The sequence below is a fragment of the Chlamydotis macqueenii genome, chromosome 18 (genome assembly GCF_036417535.1).
Source record: "Chlamydotis macqueenii isolate bChlMac1 chromosome 18, bChlMac1.mat, whole genome shotgun sequence".
NCBI classification, from domain to species: Eukaryota; Metazoa; Chordata; class Aves; order Otidiformes; family Otididae; genus Chlamydotis; species Chlamydotis macqueenii.
The window spans coordinates 3,594,025-3,617,514 of record NC_141573.1 but is presented as its reverse complement, the minus strand read 5'-3'; the positions used below and the strand labels follow the sequence as shown (position 1 = coordinate 3,617,514).

General features: G+C 38.5%; 1 protein-coding gene across 2 annotated transcripts in view; it reads right to left on the bottom strand.

The window, feature by feature from the left end:
• Positions 1 to 23,490, bottom strand: part of PRKCA (protein kinase C alpha) — a 157,453-nt gene that overhangs the window by 14,475 nt on the left and 119,488 nt on the right. Inside the window, exons 9-14 of one of the 2 annotated variants that reach the window (XM_086762171.1) lie at positions 16,709 to 16,732; positions 11,086 to 11,229; positions 10,151 to 10,324; positions 8,440 to 8,531; positions 6,747 to 6,809; positions 6,071 to 6,209 (exon numbers count right to left, since the gene is read on the bottom strand). In XM_086762171.1, the coding sequence (XP_086618297.1) occupies positions 6,071 to 6,209; positions 6,747 to 6,809; positions 8,440 to 8,531; positions 10,151 to 10,324; positions 11,086 to 11,229; positions 16,709 to 16,732 (636 nt within the window). The remainder of the gene's footprint in view (positions 1 to 6,070; positions 6,210 to 6,746; positions 6,810 to 8,439; positions 8,532 to 10,150; positions 10,325 to 11,085; positions 11,230 to 16,708; positions 16,733 to 23,490) is intronic. The other variant, XM_086762172.1, reaches the window with a different exon arrangement.

The following is a 23,490-nucleotide window of genomic DNA, read 5'->3' as shown; positions in this document are numbered from 1 at the left end:
AGAAAGCCCAGAAAGCCAGTCCTGTAATCCTCACTCCAGCTAATCACTGATTTCAGTGGGAGTTGGACTGTTTTGCAAATGTTAGTCTAAACCTGCCCGTGTATTTCGGTACTCTGATATCTTGGGAAATGTGGCTCTTAGGAGACCATGGGATGTGCATTTGAAGGCGAAGGAGGAAGTAGAGCAGCACAATGCAGGATACAAGGCAAAAACATTATCTACCCATTTTTGTCAAGCTTGAAATCATGAGACTCCCTCAACTTACAGATTATCAATAATTAAGCCTTTCTTTCTTTTCAATATTTATATTTTTGTTCTGCTGTAAAAGGAATAAAAACTTAGGAAAAGAGCAAAACCCTGAAAAGCTCAGTTACATTTTCCGAAGTTGCATGGTGAAGATACTCTCAGCACGAAGCTAGATACCAGCCACACCAAAAAGAAAGGGGTTTCTGCTGTTCAGCCTAATGGAAATGTCAAGTACTTCACATCCTCTGGGTTCACATCTGACTCACATAGAAGCACAAATTGAGTTCTGACACAACAAAAGGCTGCAAGTACCAACAGCATGCAGGTCCCCTCGTGCGTCATTTTCTTTAATAGAGGCCTCTTCAGAGATCAGTGTTAATTTATTTAAGAGATGCACTTGAGGAGGTTTGCTACAGAGGGAGTTTTGAGGTGCAGACATTCTCTCAGATCTCCTTCTAAATAACTGTGACAGGAAACTGAATCGTGGAGGGATGCAGGAGGTCCCAGCCACTGCCCATCCACGTTGCAGGAGGCACTATCAGAGCCTCCAGCCCCAACGCCACTGCTTCACTAGAAGAAGCAGAGAACTGAGGCAGTCATTGCTCCAGATGGGCTTGTATTTATTTTCCTGTTTGTATGCATTTTTATTCTTTGTGAAACAAATTGCTAAGACCAAGTACACATCACATATTCTAGATTTTTCAGTTGTCTGAAAGAGAAGTTGAACAGGCAAGTTTTGTAGTTTCTCAGGAAAACAGTGAGTCACCAGTTCAACAAAGCAGGACTGCCGGGCTGCTAAATACAATTAGAGTCTCTATGTGAATATATGTTCTTCCTGGGATAACAGTAGCACATGAATTAAAAATTACTGCAATGTTCCTAAGCAAAGGATTTAAAAATCAGTTGCACTTTGAAATATATTACACAACCAGAGGTAATAACAAGATTCTCAGCTAGAAGTTCCTACGTAAAGGCAATCTTCATCAGTTGCCTTTTAGCAGTATTATGGGCTTTAAAGTATATATTTGGGACATTCATTTCATATTATAGTGGTTGACATACTTGGCTACTCTGCCTTTAATTTCTGTCACCAGTAAGTTCCCAGAGGCCTGCTGGAATCCATGTTGCTTCCTGACAGACCAAACACTTACAAAAAGTAAGAAAAAATACTGACCTTTACACACAGAAAACGATAAAACGTTTCATCCTCAACCCTCCTCTGACAACTTCTCCTTGTCTTGTAGAAAATAATATTTTATTTTTAAAAAGGGGCTATTTTTCAGAAGGTCATTAATTTATAAGGGCAGAACATTTTGTACAATAAATGCGCTTCATGTAAGTGGTTTTGGTAGGGACAGTTTATTTCAATTACTAAATGAGAAAAAGACGGATGCATAGCAGTGAGAAAGAAAATCCTGCTACACGGCCATGGTTCTCAACCTGGCAGGGAGGTCTGTCCAGGAGGCCACAGTCTACTTCTCTTCCTATTGTTAAAGAGGTTGATGGGATTATTGAGGAGGGGAAATCTTTTAAATATGGCAATGAAACGTCAGAAAATGAAAGAATTAACAAAGCACAGACTCAACGATGCTGTTCATTTATCCAGCAAGAGGTGAGTCAAGATTGGGTTGTTCTCTAAATAGCACTCTCATCAGCAAATGTAATCTGCCCCAATTAACTCTGCCTTTGTGAGAGAATATCAAGCGGAATCATCAAGAGAGAGAGAATTAACATGAAAAGAGCTCCTCCATTTAACTAACATATGGTCAGAGTCACTAAAATTTTTGTTCTATTTGATGCCACATGTCAACATCAGCAGAAGCATCCGACAAAGTGCCTCCTCTGAGCTGGCATGCACCTCCCTCGTCTGAACCAGTCGCATGATGAAAGAGTGGGATTTGAGAAATAAATACGGACATCAAGTTCCACAGGGACTGGAAAGGTCCCACTGCAGAAAAGTTCCACTGCAAATGCAGTGAAAACACCTTTTTCATTGAACCTATTGCAATGTAGGAAAAGGTGATACCGTCCATGTCTGCTGCTGTACACTGGAAGTTTTTTTCCTTTAATCCTAACTAAATATACTCAGTTTGAATCACTAGCTTCATCCTAGTAAGGATATGATACAAGTAAAACACACAAAAAAGCAATCTAACACGTTCATTCACCAATCTGCATGTCATGCACGGAAACCGGCGGTTATACTCATAATATTGGGAGCTATTCAAAGCACTAATTGGAAAATGTAAACGAAAGGAAAGAACATTCACTTCAAGGAGGGAATTACTCGTGGGAGGAAGCAGATGAGTTTTCAATATACAGTCAAACACGCATTGGTACAAAGTCAGCAAGTTCTCAGTGTTGTCTTTTCAGTAGTTCCCTCCTCCTCATCCAGAAATCATCACGTATTACCTACCAGCTGCTGCACTCAAAGCCATCCCTGGCTGCCTTGAAGCAGCTGCCAAAAGGATCCTATCTGCATGTACAAATGTTGATATCTTTTAGAACAAACAGGGGTACATTAAGATGACCTCCTGTCTCAGCGCAGTGTGCAGAGCAGACCACAGAGCAGCGAGGGAGCTCACCTGCCTAGAAATGAAGACCTGGACCCTCCTCCAGCTATCATCTCTGCTTTCTAGTGGCCAGGGAGGAGTGGAAAATTGATAGACCCCTTCCCCTCCTTCTCCATCATTAATTTAAATGATTGCCTTTTAAATCTCCTTTTGCATTTCAAATATCCCATTTTCCCTATCTATGACCATATTTTAAGAGCTTTGCCTTTTCAGATTCGTGGATTTGAGAGCTCAGGAGGAATTTCTCTCATCAAGCCAAACTGGCAGAGGAATGCTGATTGGTTTTTTTCTTTTTTTTTTTTTTTTTTTATGTTTTGCCTCCAAGGAAGGCAGAGTTAAGAGCAGGACACAGAGATTAATACCAGCAATTTGTAGGAATGTTTAGATCATTGCAGCTTGCAGCTGGTAGCTAGTTGGGATGAAAAGATTATATCCCAGAGGCAAGAGAAAGTATTTTGTGAACATATCTTATGACTACTGGAAAAGTTAAAACTCAGTTATTAAAAGAAATAAATATTACTAGCAGAAGAAACAGTCAAATATACACTTTCCAAACCTTTGTAACACCTATCAGCCTCCCATAATCCTGGCAAGTGCAAGGTTAGAACTTAAGGTTTTGAGGCTATTAGATGGAGGAGAAGAGAAACAGAATTTCTAATTTAAATTCTTCCGAAATTCAAAATCAATGCTTTAGCTGCTGCAGGGATGCTGATGGTGAGGTTCAGTACTGCAGCACAGGCAACGGGCTGTGCTGGCAGAATCCCTTCCCGCAAATCCTCTTGACATCCATCTCTTTCTGTCTCCCTTGACTGGTCAAGGAAACACAAAGTATTAATTGATTTCATGGCTATTTTACCACTCTGACAATAAATATTTAAGTTCAGCACATCAATAAATATTCTTCACTAGATAACCACTTTCTGTCTGACAGAAGTGGTCAAACCTGGGATTCTACCAGTTTAACCTCTGCACACTTCTCAAACTGCATAGGGTAAAAAAAAAAAGACTTTTAATTCCAGTGTATTATATACCTAAGTAATAACAAATGCTAACTTTCCCAATCATTACAAAAGGAAAGCATTATTTCACACTACACCAAAGTGTGCAAGTCCAGTTTGCTGATTGTAGCACCATATTCCCCTGCATTTCTGTCAGGAGATCGTACGTAGGAAGCCAGCTGAGATGTTCCCATATGGTCCTTGCAGCCGTGGTATCTCTGCACTGTCTGTGGGTAGTTCATATAGATTCAGCATGGGCTTCTTCAAACCCCACTACAGTCACAATGTTATTTCCCAAACACTGATGAAAACAGCTAATTCTCTACGTTGGAGTGCCACACACTCGCAGGACTACACCACTCCAGATACCTTCAACAGTTTATTTAGATTTAGCTAATTTATCTCCAGCCAGCAGGGAATGGTACCACGCAAAAGCATTCTCATTATAATTTATTATAAATTTATAAATTTTAGCCCATGGAAACATGCTGAAATGCTCCTGCAAGCAAAACACAAACCTTACTTTGAAGTTCACCACAGACCTAGTTAGCTATTTGTCAGTCATAATAATGTCTTCAGAAATGAAAGAAAATCAGCCAACTAAAAAAAAAATATTCTGTTTGTAAGATAATAGAAAGACTAATTTCCTCCCAGTTACTGAATGTTTTGGTAAAAGGTTTAGTTCTTTACATTAAATTTCCAAATAAAGTAAAATAAATCATTTCAACACTGACCCATATTGAGCATTTTGGCATCGACAACGCATTCTTTGGTATTAACTGGCACAAGACTATTGCCACAGAAAGGACAATTTTTAATTTGTAATATTGGCTTCATTTATATTTTGACAGGAGAAAATGAAATACTGCTCTGGTTGTTCTGATCTCCTCCTGCAAGCAACAGCAATTTGTGAAAAAACAAGGTTTTACGATACACAATATTTCACTCTGAAAAGCAGGAATTAGCAACTGGTAAGAAACAAACTATTTTTCATTCCAATTTCACAGAGATAACAAAATTCACCTTAGACACTAATTTACTTGTCCATGTATAAATCTCCCATATTCCAAAAAATATTAAATTACAGCCAGAAATGTTCCAGCCAGAGCTGCCTCTTGCCCAGCACTTGGTGAAACACTGAGTATCCTGGATCAGGATACAGCCTCCTGGATCAGGATACGGCCTCTCGCATTGAATTTGCAGCCAAACAAATCAAGACTCTTGAAAGCTCAGTATGCACAAATACCAGATTTTAATATTCATATATTTGAATCATTTCCAAATCTCCACGTGTGCTTGTTTTTAATGTTTTATACCTAAACTATTGAAATACAAATCATATCCAGACTAAAAATCTTAACTCTAAGCTCATATTTATGACAGTGGTTTAAAATAGAACTGTGTTTCTCATGCAGAAATTTTCATTTTAGAGACATTGCAGTTAGGTTTGTATTTGAATGTGATTTTCAGTGGCTTGAATGCAGCACAGGTATCGCTAACTCACAGAAAACTCAAGTTAAATTACAGATTTTATTATGTCAACTCGATTCAAGCCCTGATCTTATAGCTTTGTTCACGCTTTCAATGACTGGGGCTTTCCAGAGATCAAGAGCAGTAACTCATGTCACTTGTGTACCATTTGTAAGACATCGCTTGAGAAAAACTAAAGTAGTTTTGCAGGGAGGTCAGCGACAAGCTTCAAGAGCTCATGAGTCCCTTCCCAAAAATCAACGAGTGGTTTGTGATTTTCTGAAGATGCCAAACAATCCTTTAAACATATGTATTTTGTCAGCTGTGCAAACTTATGGAGAAATACATTAAAGAAGCTCTGTTTGCTCCCAATAAAATGTTTGCTGACCTCATCAACAACCTCAACAATGCCCATCAACTCTCTATGACTTCACAAATTGAGGCACAAAGTTTAGTTTGATAACATTTTCAGGCTATAAATTTTAAATCACAAGATAGCGTTCCAGCTTTTTTAGTCTTTTGCTAGTATGAACAAAATCCGAGACACTGATCTCATAAAAGGTCATGTTTTCAAACAACTAGATATTTTTTTTTAAAATAGTAAAGTCTTATTGATAATATTGTACTAATTCACAAAGTTATTCAATATACCTGCAGAAGTATAAATGGTACCATCCAGAGAGTATCCAGAGTTACAGCTATCAAACCTTGGTGGTGTGAGATGTGTGTAGTGACAATTTTCATTTCAGAAATTAAAATGTTCTTGAAATGGTAAACATTTACCTCTGGTGCAATGTAGTCTGGAGTGCCACAGAAGGTCCTGGTTGTTACTCCATCTAACATATGTTCTTTGCACATTCCAAAATCAGCAATTTTAATGTGTCCTTCTGAATCCAACATCACATTATCTAATTTCAGATCTCTATGAAGAATCACAGTAATTTAATGTTAATGTTTAGGATCAACTAGGGCCAACTTATCTACTTCTGAGTCTAGGTGGGGAATACGTGCAGCTATTCGAGGACAGAGGGGATAGGGCTGCACATGAACAGCAGTCTACGGTCCAGATGGAGCTGGGCACCTCACTGCAGCTACATAAGAACGACCATAAGCCCTGAAACTGGACAATTCATCAAGAGGTAGAGGTATATGACCATGAGCACACTCACACTGAGACTTCTGAATGTGTAAAATGATTGAACATTACACAGGAATGCACAAGATCATGTTTTATATTTTTAAGAGTTTTCAGTTGGGTTGGGCAGAGCACAGACATCAGAAACGCTCAGGTAAAGCAGTGGCTTTGGTTTACAGCGCACCAGCACTGACACAACAAAAAGAACACCACAGTGATTGCTTTTTATAAAATGTTTTACAAATGCACTGAAATGTTAAAGAAACTGATCCTTCTGGAGTCTTAAAAATAGTTTAGAAATTACTTAAGTCAGATTCTACTCACCTATAAATAATCCCTCTGTTATGGAGAAAGAATAACCCAACGGAGATCTCAGCTGCATAGAACCTGTATGAAAAAAACCCAACAGGTTTCTTACTGCCTCATGATTTCCTTCTGACAAAATATTTTCAAAATGCATAATCATAAGGAATGGTAGTACAGTAGCATATAAAATATATAATATATAGTATGTGTTTATATATTAAAGTATAAAAATAGATATTACAGGCAGATGACGTAAAAGATACTTTACTTCAATCTGACTTTAACAGATACATTTTGGGTATTTGATGATAAAATAGCGCACAATTTAAAAAAAAATAATGAAAATGTCTCCCTAGACCACAAAAAAAATGGTGCAGCTGGAGCACAGCACTTTACTGCGCTGATGTGTCTGTCTGCAAAGGTCATTATCGCGAATCACGTATCATTGCTGAATTCAAGATGCAGCTCAATTTACATTGCAATTCATATGGCCTGAAATAATTTGCAGAAATAGTATTCCTTTATACAGGCTGTTAATGGATTAATTACATAAAGCTAATTAAAATGATTGCCATATAAAATACAATTGCTGAAAGTAGTTAAAGGATATGTAATACTGATGGATGTTTGAAGCCAGTTGCTGTGAAACTGTGCAAATTATATGCAAGAGGATTATTTAAAGATTTGATTAATTTTCAGGCTACCATAAGGGGAAGGAGAGCTTAGCTCTGAAACACTTGATCAGAGGTGTTTGTGAACGCGTGTGCTGGAAGATGCTCCACAGGCGTAAGCTGTCGTAAAGCACCATCGTTTGCAACGGGTGTTGGCAAGTTACATTAGCTGGAGACAAGGATGATTTGACACCATCTAGGTTTTACTCAGCGAGTTGTTGAAATTTTGTTCTGTATCTCAAATACTTATATTTAGAAGGTCTCTCATTTAAACAAGCCCTGATCATTTAAATTGAAATGAGAAATTGTTTTAGCTGAATTCTTAAAACAGTTGGTCACGCTTATTTTAAAAGTTCACTGGTAAATGATTTATGAAACACTAATAAATGATGATGAGACGTTATAAGCATGACTAAAATGGTACTGATGGATCTCTTCACACTTGAATATGCTACAGATCATTATCAGTTGCTCACTGATATGCCAGATGTACAATTACCTAAAAGGGATCACGTATATAAACAACTTCTAACCATTTATTAACTCCTCACAAATAAAACTTCTATAAAAAAGTAGGATCACAGAAATTTTTGCAAGCTATACATTGAATTTATCTTGTATAAACGATAATTTCTATTGCAACGCTGTCTGTATGTATTGCCTTTCGCTGTAACATTAATTCAGACTGAAATGTTCTACTCACTTTTTTTTATACTCGCTTTTAAAAACAACACCAGAATACCAAGTAAACTTCTTTAATTTCCTGTTGCCTTGTTTAAATTCTTGTCACCGTTAAAGTGGGCATTGCATGCCTTTGTTTGTGCTGTATTTTTAAATAAAAAGGCATAGCTACCTTTGGTCTATGTGCACAAACAACATTTTTAACATAAACTTCAGCTTTTGGGCCTTAAAAACCACAATCAAAAAAGGCCAGCCTAGACTTCACACTGAACCTGGGAAGAAGAAGAAGAAATCTAATCCTCTTACAGTGTAAAATTACGATGATGACATGAATTAAATATATAAACATGAAAACTCACACTGCTTGTGGCTCCTTAAATTTTCCTACTTGCTGAATGTGATACATGAGATCCCCACCATTCACATACTCCATAACAAAATACAGACGGTCCTAGGATAAAGTATTAAAGATGCACATAAATACATTACAGAAAATATTAGATAGGCACTGATCAGAAAAAAAAGTTACTAATATGTTATTATAAAACTTTTTAGATTATCAGGACTGGTTGTACATTCTGGCAAAATTGATAGATCAGGAAACGGAAGTGGAACATTTTGTAAAACCTGCAAGAGTAAATGACTGATGAGATCTGTCTAGATTGGCTACTTTTAGTGACACACCTTTATATGTTATTTGTCTACAATGGTTCCCACAATTTTTCACATACAGGTCTGTCTGAAAAATTTGTCTCTCTAAAAGTAAAAGTAAAAACCAAAACTAAAGATGGTTGAAAATTCTTGCTTTGAGCCCATTTCTAATCCTTCCTAATAAGTTTTCCTTTGGAAGACGAAAGGTATTAAAATACATTTTTTATCATTAAAAAGAGGCAACAAGAAAAGTAATTGTAGAGTTAACAAAAGGATCTGGAAACTTTACAAATGACACTAAATTCCCATAGGTACATATTTCACCTAGAGGAAGATGGCCATAGGAGACTTTGGAGGGAGATTTTTATTGCACAGTGAGGGCTTTTAAAGACCATATCCAGGTATCTCAAGTCAAACCTGACCATAACACATATGAGTGCACTTAAGTAGTACTTTCCCACCTAGTGACCTTCAAAGAGTAAGACTGAAACCAGTAGGTCTGTCCCCAGTTTTCAGAGGACTAAAACTGAGCTCTCCCAAGTGACTTCAGTAAGAATGCATTGTTTACAAATATTCGAAAAAGCAGGAATTACCAGGTGCAATAGTTCCCAGATTCACATTTTATTGTGATTAATTCTGTCTGCAAATCTGTTGCATTCAGGTCATTTTCTGTGCAGAGATTTGTAGACATTACACAGAGTTTGAAAATGCCTCTATCAACACAGACAATTATGCTATGAAATGGTGATGGGATGACGTGGCTTGTTTGTGGACTATTACAATGTTATTACTTCCATCTAACTGCCTGTTGTTTGTTCCTTCTCAGATTAAAAACCATCAACAATGTAAGAGGTAAAAGACAGGAAACAGTCAAGTGGAAAAACAACATCTGTCCTTTTATCATCCTATGAAGCGACAACTCAGCCCTGGGGCCCTAGTTCAAGGCCACTGAGGTATAGCTACAAGGTGAGGCAAGAAGAGCCTTGATTTCTTGTGAATAAAGACCTCCACCCAGCTTGGAACCAGCTCACTAGTGTCAGGGTTGATACATTACCAATCACCTCATGATATAATAAAAGCCACTAAGACTTTTCAAGTACTATCCTCAGATCCTTAAAAGTACTTAGGAACCTTTGGGAATCTGGACTTAAGGCTCTGACTTAGCAAAGCGTACATTATTAATTTAGGAATTGTCACACTGGTCTGCTTGAATTACTGTATGAAGAAAAATCTTTAGACCTAGGTTTTATGTTTAAAATGCAAGGGGTAACTACATGGGGTATCTCTTACTTCACCATTTCCTATGTGCAGAAGCTATGATAAATAGTTTGGATAATAATAAAGGTTATGAGCTGATAAAATCTATGACCATATAGTATGGAAAACATCAGGGTGGCAAGAAAGACAGAGCTCACGTACAACTGTTTGGAAACAGGAGTGAAGCTGTGTCAGGAACGGCGGTTTATCTTGCAATGCCAGGACTCGTTTTTCAACCATTGTACATTCAACATCATCATCCTGAATGACCACATCTTTTTTCAGTATTTTGACTGCATAGAGCTCCTCTGTCCCCTTCCTGTCTGCCAGCATCACCTGCACAAAGAGAAACAACAGGGTGAAAATCTTCCTACCTGCCAAGGAGGGAAGGTGACTCATATGCCCGAAGATTTGTATAGATGGCAATCCAGCTTCTCCTTTTATTGGTACAGACTAACTTGATCAAAACTCCAAAAATACCGTCATTACTCACCCACTGCAACGACTGTACCAGTCATTTCAGACAGCCTGGGCCAAAACGCTCGGGTTAATCGCAGGCACATTGCCAACAGGCTGATAAAATGTTAGGTCCCAGGGGACTTCTTCAGTAAAGGGCACTTTATCATATAAGTGGTTGCTCAATAGACAGAAAAATAGCAGTCCTTTCTTTCGACTAACAAATTTCAAATACATATATACACCATTCCTGGTTTTTTTTTCCTCAATATTCAGCCTTACCAATGTTGGTGACTTCCAGAACTGGCAGAGTGACCTAGGTAGTAAAGCCAGAAAAGTAGACTTAATTGCTTTGAAATTGCCTAGAAGTGAGGATCTAAAAGTCAGCAAATGTTTCTTACATCCTGCCCAACAGTCTGAAGACTTTTTTCATTTTTATTTTTTCAAGAAAACTGCCAATTATCACTGAAGCCTTCTTTCCTTAGGGAATCACCCTACTCCAGGTTAAGAATTTCTCCCTCAAAAATGCACATCCTTTTGACTCTGGATTTTGCTGCTTAAAGAATTATTAATTCATTCTTCCTCAAGGGGAAAAAAAAGGAAAAAAGAATGCGACATGAATAGTTATCAAGAATTCCTACCTTCCCAAAGCTCCCCTTTCCAAGAACCATGAGAAAGTTGAAATCTGTCAGCTTCACCCTGTCCAGGTTGTTGGATGGCACGCTTGAGCTCTTGTCTTCTGTTGGAGTAATGACTTTGTTACCAGCTGGCCCAAGTTTGGCTTTCTGAAGAACATACACACACATACACACACAAAAACAGGAAAGTAAGAAGAGTAGGCCACTTCCTTGGCAGAATGGATCACTGGGTGAAGGTTAGAATTGGAGATGATCATAGCTGAGGTGGCATTCCCAGGAGAACGGCTGCATAACACACAACTTCAAAGACTCATTCCAACAAGATTTTTGACATTATTGAGTGAATTAAAGAGGAAAACTGTATTTATGTATAACCAGATAAAAGCAGATGTACTTATCTGGTTAGAAGAGCAAACCCAAAGCAAAAACCAAAGCCAAAGAAAAAAAAAAGTAACTTATTTTCATGCCAAAAGCAGGCTTATCTGTGTTTTTGTTTTGAAATAAAAAGCACTTTTCAAAATTATCATGCTACAATCTACATAGAGTATTTTAGGATATAAACATTCTCTTCAATACATATTCTTTTAAAAGGTAATTCTTAAGTCACTGCATAGCAAGAGTTAGGAAATCTTTGACATGCATTAAGAAAAATAACCTCTATTAAAACAACCCCACAACACACAAGAATTAATGCAGATGAGCACGGCCACTTTCAAACTGGCAATACAATCAACTTTGATTTTCAATCAAGTGTTGATCCACAAAAGGGAGGATGGGAAACATTACACACAAAGGCTCTGCCTTGGCAAGACAGTCTGGTTTGCAGGTTGCAACAGTCTCAGTATTTCATACGAGACACCATATAATTGCTCAAGTAAGTTGCATTTCAAATCTCAAAGTTAACAGAAGAGAAGAAAAGTAAGACTCACCAAAAGATAACGCAGGCTACAACATAATATCCCTTTTCCTCAAAATAAACCCATATACCAGCAGAAGCAAAGCCAAGAAGGTTCAATAATACTTTGGGTTATATGCTTTCTCCTCATCTATCCGATGTGTTGGTCTGGTAAATAACCTCTAACATGGTTAGTTTACTTTGTGCCATTGACATAGGCTCGACATTTTAGGATAACTGCTTTTCTCACTGCATTGCCAAAGGACAGTATTTGCATATTATCACTGTTTTACAGATAAAGAAAATTATTGAAATTAAAGTTTATCGAAAGTCACTCAATAAAAGCCTGGCCTGGTGTATACCTTTGGCAGCCTCACTGGAAACTGGAAGATACAAACTTACCCCTCCCCAGACAAATTTAAAACCCTAAGATTGAAAGGGACAACTCGATTCATAGACTTCAGCCCTCTACTACTGCAGGCAGTAACGTAAGTAATCCTCTGATAAAATAACGACACAACACTTGAAAAGTATATTCAATTTGGATGACTCTTCCTGCAACTTTATAAATACAGAAAGTTTTATACCCTGCCACAGAAATACGAATTTTGGCAGCTTTGACATCTTTTTTTTTAAATTGTAATACAGCTTAAAACATGGAATGTCTTCCACCACTATTGTTACTTGCTTGCACAAAAGCAGCACTTGGAGACACTCATCAGAACCACGTGCTGTGCAAACGTTTAGGAAGAGCCAGTCCTGGGCATCAGCCTGACTCCCCGATTCTGCAAGGGATGGCCCCGCGGCAGATCTGGCTGCCGGGACAAACCCAGTGTCTGTAATCGAGCTCTGTGTCGTGACAAAGCTCCTTTCAAGGCCACAATACAAGACTGAGCCATAAGCAAAACAAGTAAAAAAAGAAAAATCCTAATATCCTTCATTTGTACAAGATCAAGACATGGTTTAAAGGAGCAGCTTTGCTGGCCACATCTTTTGTGATGCTCTCGCATCGGGGATCTCAGATAAAAGATCCTGCTCTTGTGATACACAAAGCAATTTCAATATCCGCCTTTTCACCCAGTAAGGGAGATCCAAATCAGGCACTGAATGGAAAGCACTGGTTTTATTTCTTATATTTTAAACCCACTGGGTAGGTCGTCATCAGCTTCTTTGAAAAATGTATAATTTGAAACAATAAATGAAATTTTGTTCCAAGGCAGTTTGTTTTTTGGGTATAAACCTGCCATTCAGGCAGGGAGTGCTTTCCGCAGTGCTGCAATCCCAGGCTCGGGGGTCAGCAGCACTTTTTCCAAAACGAAAAGAGTGGCAGATTCATCAGCAGGCTCCCATGCCCTCTGCCGGCACCCAGAGCCGAAAGCTCCACGCTTGCTCAGATCAAACACGTGCGAGATGAAATTGTCAGGATCTGAAGGCGGCATCTTAAAATATTATAGAACCAAGCCAAGGCCTCTCTGCGCCCTCGCAAGAGAATGCTTACATTCAATGACCAACAGAGACATGCTCCTCTTCTATTTTTTATGTTTTTAAAATTAGATGTTGCTCTCAATTTGATAATTTATTTTTTTCATACAGTAGCTTTTTCAGGAGAACATAAGGTGCCTCCTGTTGGGTCAGGTGGACTTCTGCGCCATCTGCTCCAGGTCAAGGGCTGCTCCAGGCAGGAGCCGACCGGAGCGCACTTAACTGTGAGTGATCCGCGCTGTCAGGAAGCTGACAATCCCAGTTATCCCATCACTAGTGCTGAGCTACCGTGGTGTGTTAGCCCATACACTGGTACGTGTAAAGAGAGAGCCCTGTTGCAAACCGTATGTAAGAAAACATAGGAACATGGCATCCACAAAATGCTCGAGAACCACCAGGCTCACTCAACGAAAGCACTCGGACCCAAAGTGGAACGGCCTAATGACCTCATTAAATTATCATAACCTTATCAAAGGTCCATATTTCCCTTTGGCGAGGCCACTGACCATTTGCTCACGAGCATGCTGAAAAAAAGTTTTTCATATTTAGCATGTGAATTCCTTTTACTGCTTTTTAGCTTAACGTCTTAGTGAAAATACAGTGGGAATGTCAACGCTGGCAAACATGTACTGGGAGAAAAAAAAAAAGGAAACAATAATAATCCAAAACAAAACATTTCACAGATGATCCATTAAGAGCTTCCCAAAATACTACTGCAACATGATTCAGTTATGACTTAGCCTCAGGCATATCATTTTGTCTTCTTCTTAGTACTATTTAAAAAAAAAGTCCAGAGCTACTGGAACAAAATTAGGCTATGGGCATGGAAATAAAATTGGATAAACATGGTCAAGCCATTACAGATGCCACCTGTACCACCAAGTTTTTGATGGGACAGTAAGACACCTTTATGAACTAAACCCTGAAAGATCTAGTGCTTATCACCTGTCTTCAAGAATTAGCTGCTCTGTATATTCCATGTTACTAAATCCATCCTGAAGTACAAACCTAAACCAGAACATCTCTTATAAGTTTCATGGAGGTTTCTACACTCAGCAGAAACCTCACAACTCATCACTAATAATTGATGTTGATGAATTCAAGGAAAGCCTCTAACCTTGCACTTTTATTACAAAACTTAACCCAGAATACGGGTCAAGACAGAAGTATTTCAGAAACTCAACTGATGATTTCTGGTTATGACTAAAGGATTAGGAAAATGTCTTCAAATATCAGAACTGCTCTACATTAAACCACGTAAAATCTACAATGTGAGCAAATGTTGTGCCTGATTACAAGCAATGGGTGAAGAGACAAGGATACAAGCATTTGCTTACTAGATTTTAGTAACAATGTGGAGAAAACACATCAGAAATGTGCTGAGCTCAGTGTGCATCTGGAGAAGCCCTCATCCACCCAGATGCTGTGGCCATTTCTGCAGGGTTTCTGGCATCTGAGTGGGCCTTCATCTCTGAACACTTAGTTGGCTGTGCCCACTGGAGTTGTTAAATGATGTTGTACACAATGTGATGACTTGCAAACTTTCTTCACACATGGCAACGTTAAATTTCTTGCTATGACCCAGATGGGAAATAACTTGCTGAACAGATATTTTTCTAGCAAAACATTTTTCTTTAGCTTTTTGGATACCTTAACATGTGAGACATTGTTTTTTCACACAAAGAACAATTTTTATATTTCAGATACTTCAGCTAGGGAACTGCAAAGTAAAACTACTGCTAAAATACAATCAAGGAGAGGAGCACAATAAAAATAAATACACTAGAGAAAATATCACATTACTGATGCATTTTAATATGCAGAAATAAAATGTAAAAGCACACATCATTACTGTCACCATCACCTTTGCATCCAGGATTGCCCAGGATGAATAGCTTTACTGTTTATTCGAAGGGAAGAAAATCTGTTTGAGGCTTATGCTCTTCTAAGGCCAACTTAAGAACTAAAAATAGGATAGATACTGGATACAAGTGAATTCGAGAGCTCCCAGGAATGCTGTTTCAAAACAGGACTAACCACAGACTAATAAAGAGATCCAGGGTATCTCGGATAGATAACTGTATGTAAGGAGAGCAATTTGTGATGTAGAGCTTTACACACACAAAACTGAAGAGCAGGGCATTGGACCCGAGACTCGTACACAGGTCAAGGCACCCTGGACTTGTTCCCTAAAGCTGACACTGTTAAATGGTGTCCAGATCTTTCTGGATCTTGCACAGATGCATCACTGTTCTCTTCAAGCTCTGGCCTTATAAACAGCCCAACTTTTTTTCTCAGGTATCTATCTAACAAACTCAGTTTCTTGAAGAGGAGCATGTTTTCTTACAGTTGGATATGGCTAGAAAAAAGCAACAATATGGACCTGGACCAGAGAGAGAAATGGATCTGAAAGGAGGAAGAGCCTACCAGAATCATAGCCCACTGCTTGCTGTCTTAGAGGAAAATATAACAAAGCAGTTCTAATTTACTCAAAATGTTCCATATTATTTTGGGACCTACTCATCCTTACAGCATTACAAATATCACAGTTCAAACCATTTTATTGATTTTATACATGAGGGTTTGTAAGGCAGGAATGCCTTAGCTTGCCTAAAACTACCCACAAACTCTTTTACAATGAAGAACGACTTCTATGCAGATTAGTCTACATTAAGGTCCAATGATGAGTAATACTTATAAATCTTCTTTTACCAGTTGTAGAGGCAGAGCACAGAAGCGGGTATTCTAATTTCTGTGTATCCGCCAGCTCCCGCGTATGTTAGCGTATCCCCGTAAGGTCAGGAACAGGAAATATTTTAACTCGCTCTCACCGAGCTCTACCATGAGTTTTATATCTGATACGCCTTGAGTATTGCAGAGAGAAAATGCCATGCAACAACATACTCTTCCAGATTCCTGGAGCAAAAAGAGTTTTGCAACTACAGAAGGCACAAATTCAAATGATTCATAAAAGTTTACTGGAAAAGAGGAATGATATTTTGCCTTTTCCTACTAAAGTTGAAAATAGCAGAATCCTCCTTGAATCCACCTTTATTTTTTATGGATATTAAAACTTGATGAATTTTATCTTTGATAAAAACACAATATTGTTACAACAAAGCCAGCTTGCAGCAAACATACCAGGAAAAGTTTGATAAAGGTAAATTAGTCTGCACTGGTAGCAGAAAAGTTAATCTTAAAAGAAAACAAGACATGCACATGATCTTACTTCCTCTGGTTTGGACGCACCTTATCTCGGCCAGTTCTTTTGCCCTGAAACCACAGGTGAGACATATTTATATATTCAGCCCAAACACACCTCTTCATGGAGTGTTACAGAAGTTACAGTGTGTTACACTGGAGCGCCTCCTGGAATTTGGCACGTGCTTTTTGGAGAAGATACATCAGGTTTTGCAGTAAAAATGTATTAAATTTATTTTTCATCTAAGTGTCACAACTGGTCTTTTAATTAGGTATGGAAAAAAAGAAGTCTTCTCTAAACCCTAATGAGGAGTGTGACGCTAGGAAGAAACAGGAGTGTTTTGGGGAATAATAATCCAGTATTGCACTAAATTTTCAATTGCAGGAAATGTTCTCAATGAGTCTTCAAAACTTTCTTTCTGGTTTTTTACCATGAAGATAATCTAATAGGACAAAATAATAAAACTGAACATCGGCTCTTCTGCTCTCCAGTTGTTATCTGTAGTTCAGAAATTTAAGAATTACAGAGCAAAAAGACTGAATCTGTCTTTTTTTCCCATTAGCTGATAAATACATAAAAAATTTGTGAAGAATTAAAAAAAAACCACCACAATTCACATTCCCACCCTCAGTCTCTGTAGCGCAACAAGCTAGGTATCATTATGTTAGCATTTTAACACCTTGTATCGCTCACCTGCGTTAATTCTCTTCTGCTGCTGTTTGCAATGCCCAGCTCAGTAAGAGTGGCTTTGTTCCCACATGAAAAATTAACACTGGGTTCTGAAACTGCCCAAACTTGCAGCCACACCCCGCCACCCTCCAAGCACAGCTTCAGAAGGGAAAAACCCACATCATTTCCCATGAAAAAATATTCAAGCCCACAAAAGGCCTGGCGACGTGCAGTTCACTAGAGGATGTATTTCTCGGTTGTCAAGGCAACTCGCTCTTAGCAAGCTCACAGACACCCAGTGGTGAGATCTATTGGTAACAAATTTTCAAGAGGAGAAAGTGATAAATTAAAAAATATTTAACAACAGCACTGAATTCCCATCACATGTGCGGACGTATATACACACAGAGCACATGCAACTTCTGTTTGGAAACAGCACACTTAACGCCACATTTCATCTGTTACTGCTTGGCTCCACTGACACCTCCCGGGAAAAGAAATCCAGACCTTGGAAAAGAAATGGAGAGCTTTGTTCCTGGCAGTGGAGCCTCCTCGAGACTCACAGCTCTGTTTCACACTGCACACCAGCATCCTCTCCCCTCTTCTACAGCAGATTCACCTAGCGCCGACTGCTTGGCCCGTGCAGTCGCATTCAGTCGTAAATAGCAAATGAAGGATGGAACACTGAGAGCAGCACTGGCTTCAGTCTCTGTTGCAAGAAGTCACAATGTTCATAGCTGGAGGGTCAGCAGTCTAAGGACGGACTGAGCAGGCTTTATCCCACGTCCCAAGACTTTCTTGAGATCCACGGAGCAGGAATGTCCTCCTGCCACAATTCAATCTGCCTGCAAAACTCTGAACTAACAAAACCCCTGCTTCTCACATTGCAACGTATTTTCACCAGTTCTTCACTAGACCTCAACATGCTCTTCAAAAATCACCGAGTGATGGAACAAGCCATCTCACACTAGCCTGCCTTGCTTCCAATGTTTCTGTTCCTAATCCTTAAGTTAACCCAAGGCCACAGGAGAGCTGCAGGTAACGCTCTGCATATCGCTTAAAGAAATGGCAAACCGGGTGGTGAGAAGCGAGGCAAGGAACGGTCTCAATTAACGCTCAAGTTTCACCATTACAGCCCTGGAGGCTTTGGCTGCAAGTGTGAAATTAATGCTCAGTTACGTCTGTCGCTGCCTGGACTTTACACGAGAAGCATCAGAGCAGCTCATACCTCAGACAAACCATAGAAAATGTCACTGACAGAGCTGACAAAACTAATACTAGAGACACAAAAAGGAGAAACTGAAATAATTAATCTGATTCTCAAGGAAGGACAAAAAGCCCTACTCAGGTTTCCAGTCACGAAAGCTCAGTGGGAATTTTGATCAACAAGCCATTAGCAAGCCTTTAATAAAGCAAATATATCCAATAAATTCAAGTCAAAATCTGGAGGAAAATACCTCCCATTCACTGAAATGCTCTCCATCATCGTGGCAGCTTGTTTCTTACAGTACTGCATTCCCAATTCTGCGTAATTATAGACGCTATGAAGGACTATCAATGTCCTAGCTTATACAACTTAATTATGAGGATGTTGAGAATTTGAAATGAGAAGAGTCCATTTCTAAGCCCTAGCAAGACCTAATACTTCCCCAGACTGAGTTTTAAGCTTAATACCATGACCTAATGCAAGCTTATAATTCATTAGTGGAGAGGTTTGTAGTCATGGAAACACAGAAAAGAGAGAGTGAGAGCCTCAGCTCCGGATGATTTAGCAGCTCAGCAGCTCTAACTGGAGAGAGGATGGCACGAGTGTCACATCTCGGTCCAGCCGGAGCTCATGTTCTTGCTGTTGCAAGTCAATGGAGGGAAGGAATTTCCCTGGCCATTTTACCTGTTTCCCTACAAAAGACACACTGAGCAATCTAGGGAAATACTTTGGCATTAAATTTCCTGTGAAACAGAAAAAAAATACAGTCTCGGCTCTTGTGCTTCTTACCTTGGCTTAACAAATGTCATGGTGAGGGAGGCAAGACAGTCCTGGCTTACTGTCTTACTGTGCACTCTCGCTGGTTCTCACTTGTTCCTTTCCAGAACAAGTAACTAATGAACTAAATTACAGACATGTATTGCACTAATGAACGTATATGGACATATTTATCCATACAGAAAGGAGCACTCTTTGATTAGACTGCAGCAGAGGGCAGATGCCTACACAAGGCATTGCACGGCAGCAAGAGACGCCTGTACCAGGGAGAGGCACTGCACCACGGACGTTGCCAAGGACTTGCGAGGTTTACACAGACCTTTTTTCAGCCACGTATTCCTCCATGCAATTGTGCTCTAGCACAACTTCTTTGCGCTATGGAGAACACTGAAACTATGCAAATAAGCAGAAAGCTGTTTATCCGCACTCTTACTTTTATTTTCATGCAATGTCACTATGGTGAAGTCTGACATAATTAGTAAAAAATGCAATACATAAAAATGAAAGTGCATTTTTACTTCAATAGGTAAAATAATTATTGAAAAAATAGCTAGAAAAAAATTCTTATCATTCCCATTGCCAGTAAAAAGGCGTGAATGCAAACAGGATGTGTCATAAAAATATAAATGGGGAGGGTGATAAAACTAGCTGGTAGTTAAATATGGACTACTTTATGTCTTTAGTTTACTTTTCCCCTCATTTCCTCTCCTCCTCCTCCCCTTGAACTTGTGTCATATTTACTCTTTTGATTAGTAATAGTAAATTTATTTAAAGGATTTTCCTTTTAAAAAAAATTGTGCCTTATGCGAAAAGGATTAAAAATGCCTTTTTTTTTTTTTGTAGAAAGCATGCCCAAGAACACAGGATACCCACTCCTGAGGCTCACCCACGTGCTACTGCTTTGCTCATCACGTAGGAACGATGATGTCAGAGTATACGTGAATTATTTTAGGTTACAAATAAAAGGGGAGGAAGCAGTGTGTCCCCCAAAGAATTCTGGATTATTAGTAAAACTGAGTTATTTTGTCTAATCCTAGCACGAGCTGTGTGTTTGGAACCCATGCTTCTTCTAATGCCTTGCAGGTTCACAAAATTCATGAGATAATCTTAGTTAGTGACTCAGAGATTTCCGTGGAGGTCCATTTCTCTCACCTAGCCTATAAAGTTGGGCACGACGGAGGCAGATAATTACAGAAGTCAAGAGGCATCCGAAGGCAGAGATGAACTGAGCAATATAAAGCCGAGCAGAGGCAGTACTTGCCTGTACAGCTACAAATTATTAAATATTTTGATTAGACAAAAAATTATCATCAGTGCTAGCTAAAATCCTTGAATAAAGGGCTGTATCAAAAATGTTATACTGAATTTTGTCAAAATAGCAGTTTAATTTAACGTGTTTGTATCTTTCTAAGCATAGACATACTAATAATTTGCATTATTTCATTTCTTCCAGGCTGTGTGCCACAGCCACCTTGTGCCGTGGGAGCTATTCTGCGTTCTGCACTGACACCTTGTGGTTTCGCACTCCGAGCAGAAATTATTTTCTCAGGCTCAACATTACGTTAAATCGATGTTTACTTAGAATAGAGGCAATAAGGGAATCCTAAAGGACAATACAACAATTTAATATACCATACAGTGTCTCAACAGAGCTGCTTATTTTTGGGGGGTTATAATCACATTCTCTATTAATTTTTTTTTAACTTTTTTTTTTTTAATGTTGCTGTACAGAATTTAAAACCGTACAAAGTACTCGAACACATGATTTCTAAAAAAGTCCAAAATTTGCCAGGCACAAGATTAAGGTAACCATACCCCCTATAAAATGCAGACAATGAAGTCAAATGACTATGAAAGACAGGCATTTGAAAAGGGATATATCTACCCCAAAAACAGCAGTTTCAGGGAATATCGCCCTGGACAACGGATGTCTGGCTGTGAGCAGTGAAATCCAGAGAGGGAAGAGTTTCCAGTTACCCATTTGGCACTGTCAACATGTTTAATCTCTTTAATAATCCTGTGGCCACCTGAGTCTACTTTGTTTTCTGCCTTTATTGCCAAACATGCTATCCCCTGCAACAGAGCAGTGCCTAACTAGATGAAATGTAATTAAAGAGGCTCCCTAGTAATAATATTCAAGAATTCTTGCAGAAATATCCAGCGATAGCAGTAATAAAAAACCCCAAACAACAAACACGATACTAGAACAGCAAATCCCTAAGTGTCAAAAAAAGAATTGCTTTCATATATGCTCCTTTATTTTTTAATTATGCAAATTACTGCTAATTTTCAATAACAAAAAAAACCTAGAGTGCAGAATTTGCTTTTAAGCATAAAACTAATTTCAATATGGACAAAAAATACAATTCTGTTCTGAAATAATCTTTAAGGACTTCAGTTCTACCTGATCTAAGCACAAATCCCTGCAATCAAACATGACAGCCATGAAAAGCTGCAAATCCTTCAGGTTCTGTATCCAGGTCTTAACATGCAATGTAATTACCTAACACACAGAAACACACACACGTACACAGAGATGAAGGTGTTTTCTGCATGATGGTGTGAAAATAAAATAATCTATTTAAACACATACTTTGCTAAAGGAACAAAGTCTGATCCTTCCCAGTATCTGATAATTTCATAAACAAGCATTTATGCTGTTTGACCTTACTCAGAGCATTCTCAAATTTGCTATGACATTATAAAATCATTTTTGTACATTTTCCTGATTTCTAGCTCAGAAGTGTTGCATTATTCTCAGGAACACAGCCTTCCCTCTTCATCTGCTCCTGCTGTTTACTTGCAATTCCACTCTCGTAAACTTGGGAACACAACCTCCCCAGCAGTCCCACATAAACTGATTACTTCCAAAATTATTTCCAAAGACATGCTAACATCAGCGGTGATTAGCCTGAAGAACGCAGCATGCAGTGACACTTCTGAGCTTAGCTTAGTGATGCTAAGTCACTGTCAGCAGCAAGCAGAACGAGGTTTTATAATAATTTAGGGAGAAAAGACAGACAATAAACAAGGAAGCATTTTTTTTTTTCCAGAAAAAAAGTGGAATTCTTGGCTCTCCCCTTCACATCAGAACAAAGTGCCCACTTTCTTTGCTGGAACTCATGTTTATAATTCACAAGGACTAAGCATGAATTTTCCCTATGAAGCAGCAGCTGCAGGAAACTGTTCAGCTCTTTTTTCAGGGGCACTCCTCTGATGAAAACACGAATTGACCAAGGACTTTTGTCAATTTATATCAGCGCACTTCAAGGTCCGGATTTTACAATGAAGTGACAATGCGACGTTAGACGTAACTTTGTATCTATCCCAGATGCATTTTCTCAGGGCAGCTTTTGCTCAGGTTTAAAATACATTTAAACAGAGAAACTTGCAACTTCCCTGCATTAAACAAGTTTCATCAATGAAACCACCATGTGATTTTATTTTCAAATAAGAAGAGGTGTAAAGGATTGAGGAAGGGTAGTCCTCTTCTGTAGAGGCTTTTCTGAGATAAAGATACCAGATAAAGAATCAAGGCTAAGAAAAAACAAGTTACTGATTGCATGAAAAATGACTACTGCATTAGGAAATATTTGGCAATGACAAATGGTCTTATTCTATGTTTTTCTGGTTCAGTATTAAAACATTTGGTAAAATCATGCATTAATAACGTGAACAACTCTTCAAAAATTGTATTTTAAATCAAGTATTTTAAGTGTTGAGCTATAGTATGTAAAGTGCTCTAGGTCGACTTAAACGGTAAAAATACTATCTGAGGATGAATGGATTCAATAGCCTCAGACAAATTCTTAAAACCGTTTACAGCACATGAGTTTCACATTTTAATTTAAATTGTAACTTAACCAATGTATGAAACAAAGTGTGATTTGTGTCAGTAAACCTTTGCCCTAATAAAGCAAGATAATTAGAGATACATGCAAATAAAAAGTCCACACATGGATGTTCTCAATGCTCATATGTATCTTTGATGGCAACAATTCAGTGAGGTGGTGATTAGTGAAAGAAGTAAAATGGGAAGTAAACAAGTGAGTTGGTATTTCAGATGTCAGAGCATCTGTGCATATGGGCAATATCTCTTATGATATAGTATACTCCAACTAACATATAGCAATACATGTAGCATATTATATCACAGAGCATGCATGCTGTATTATG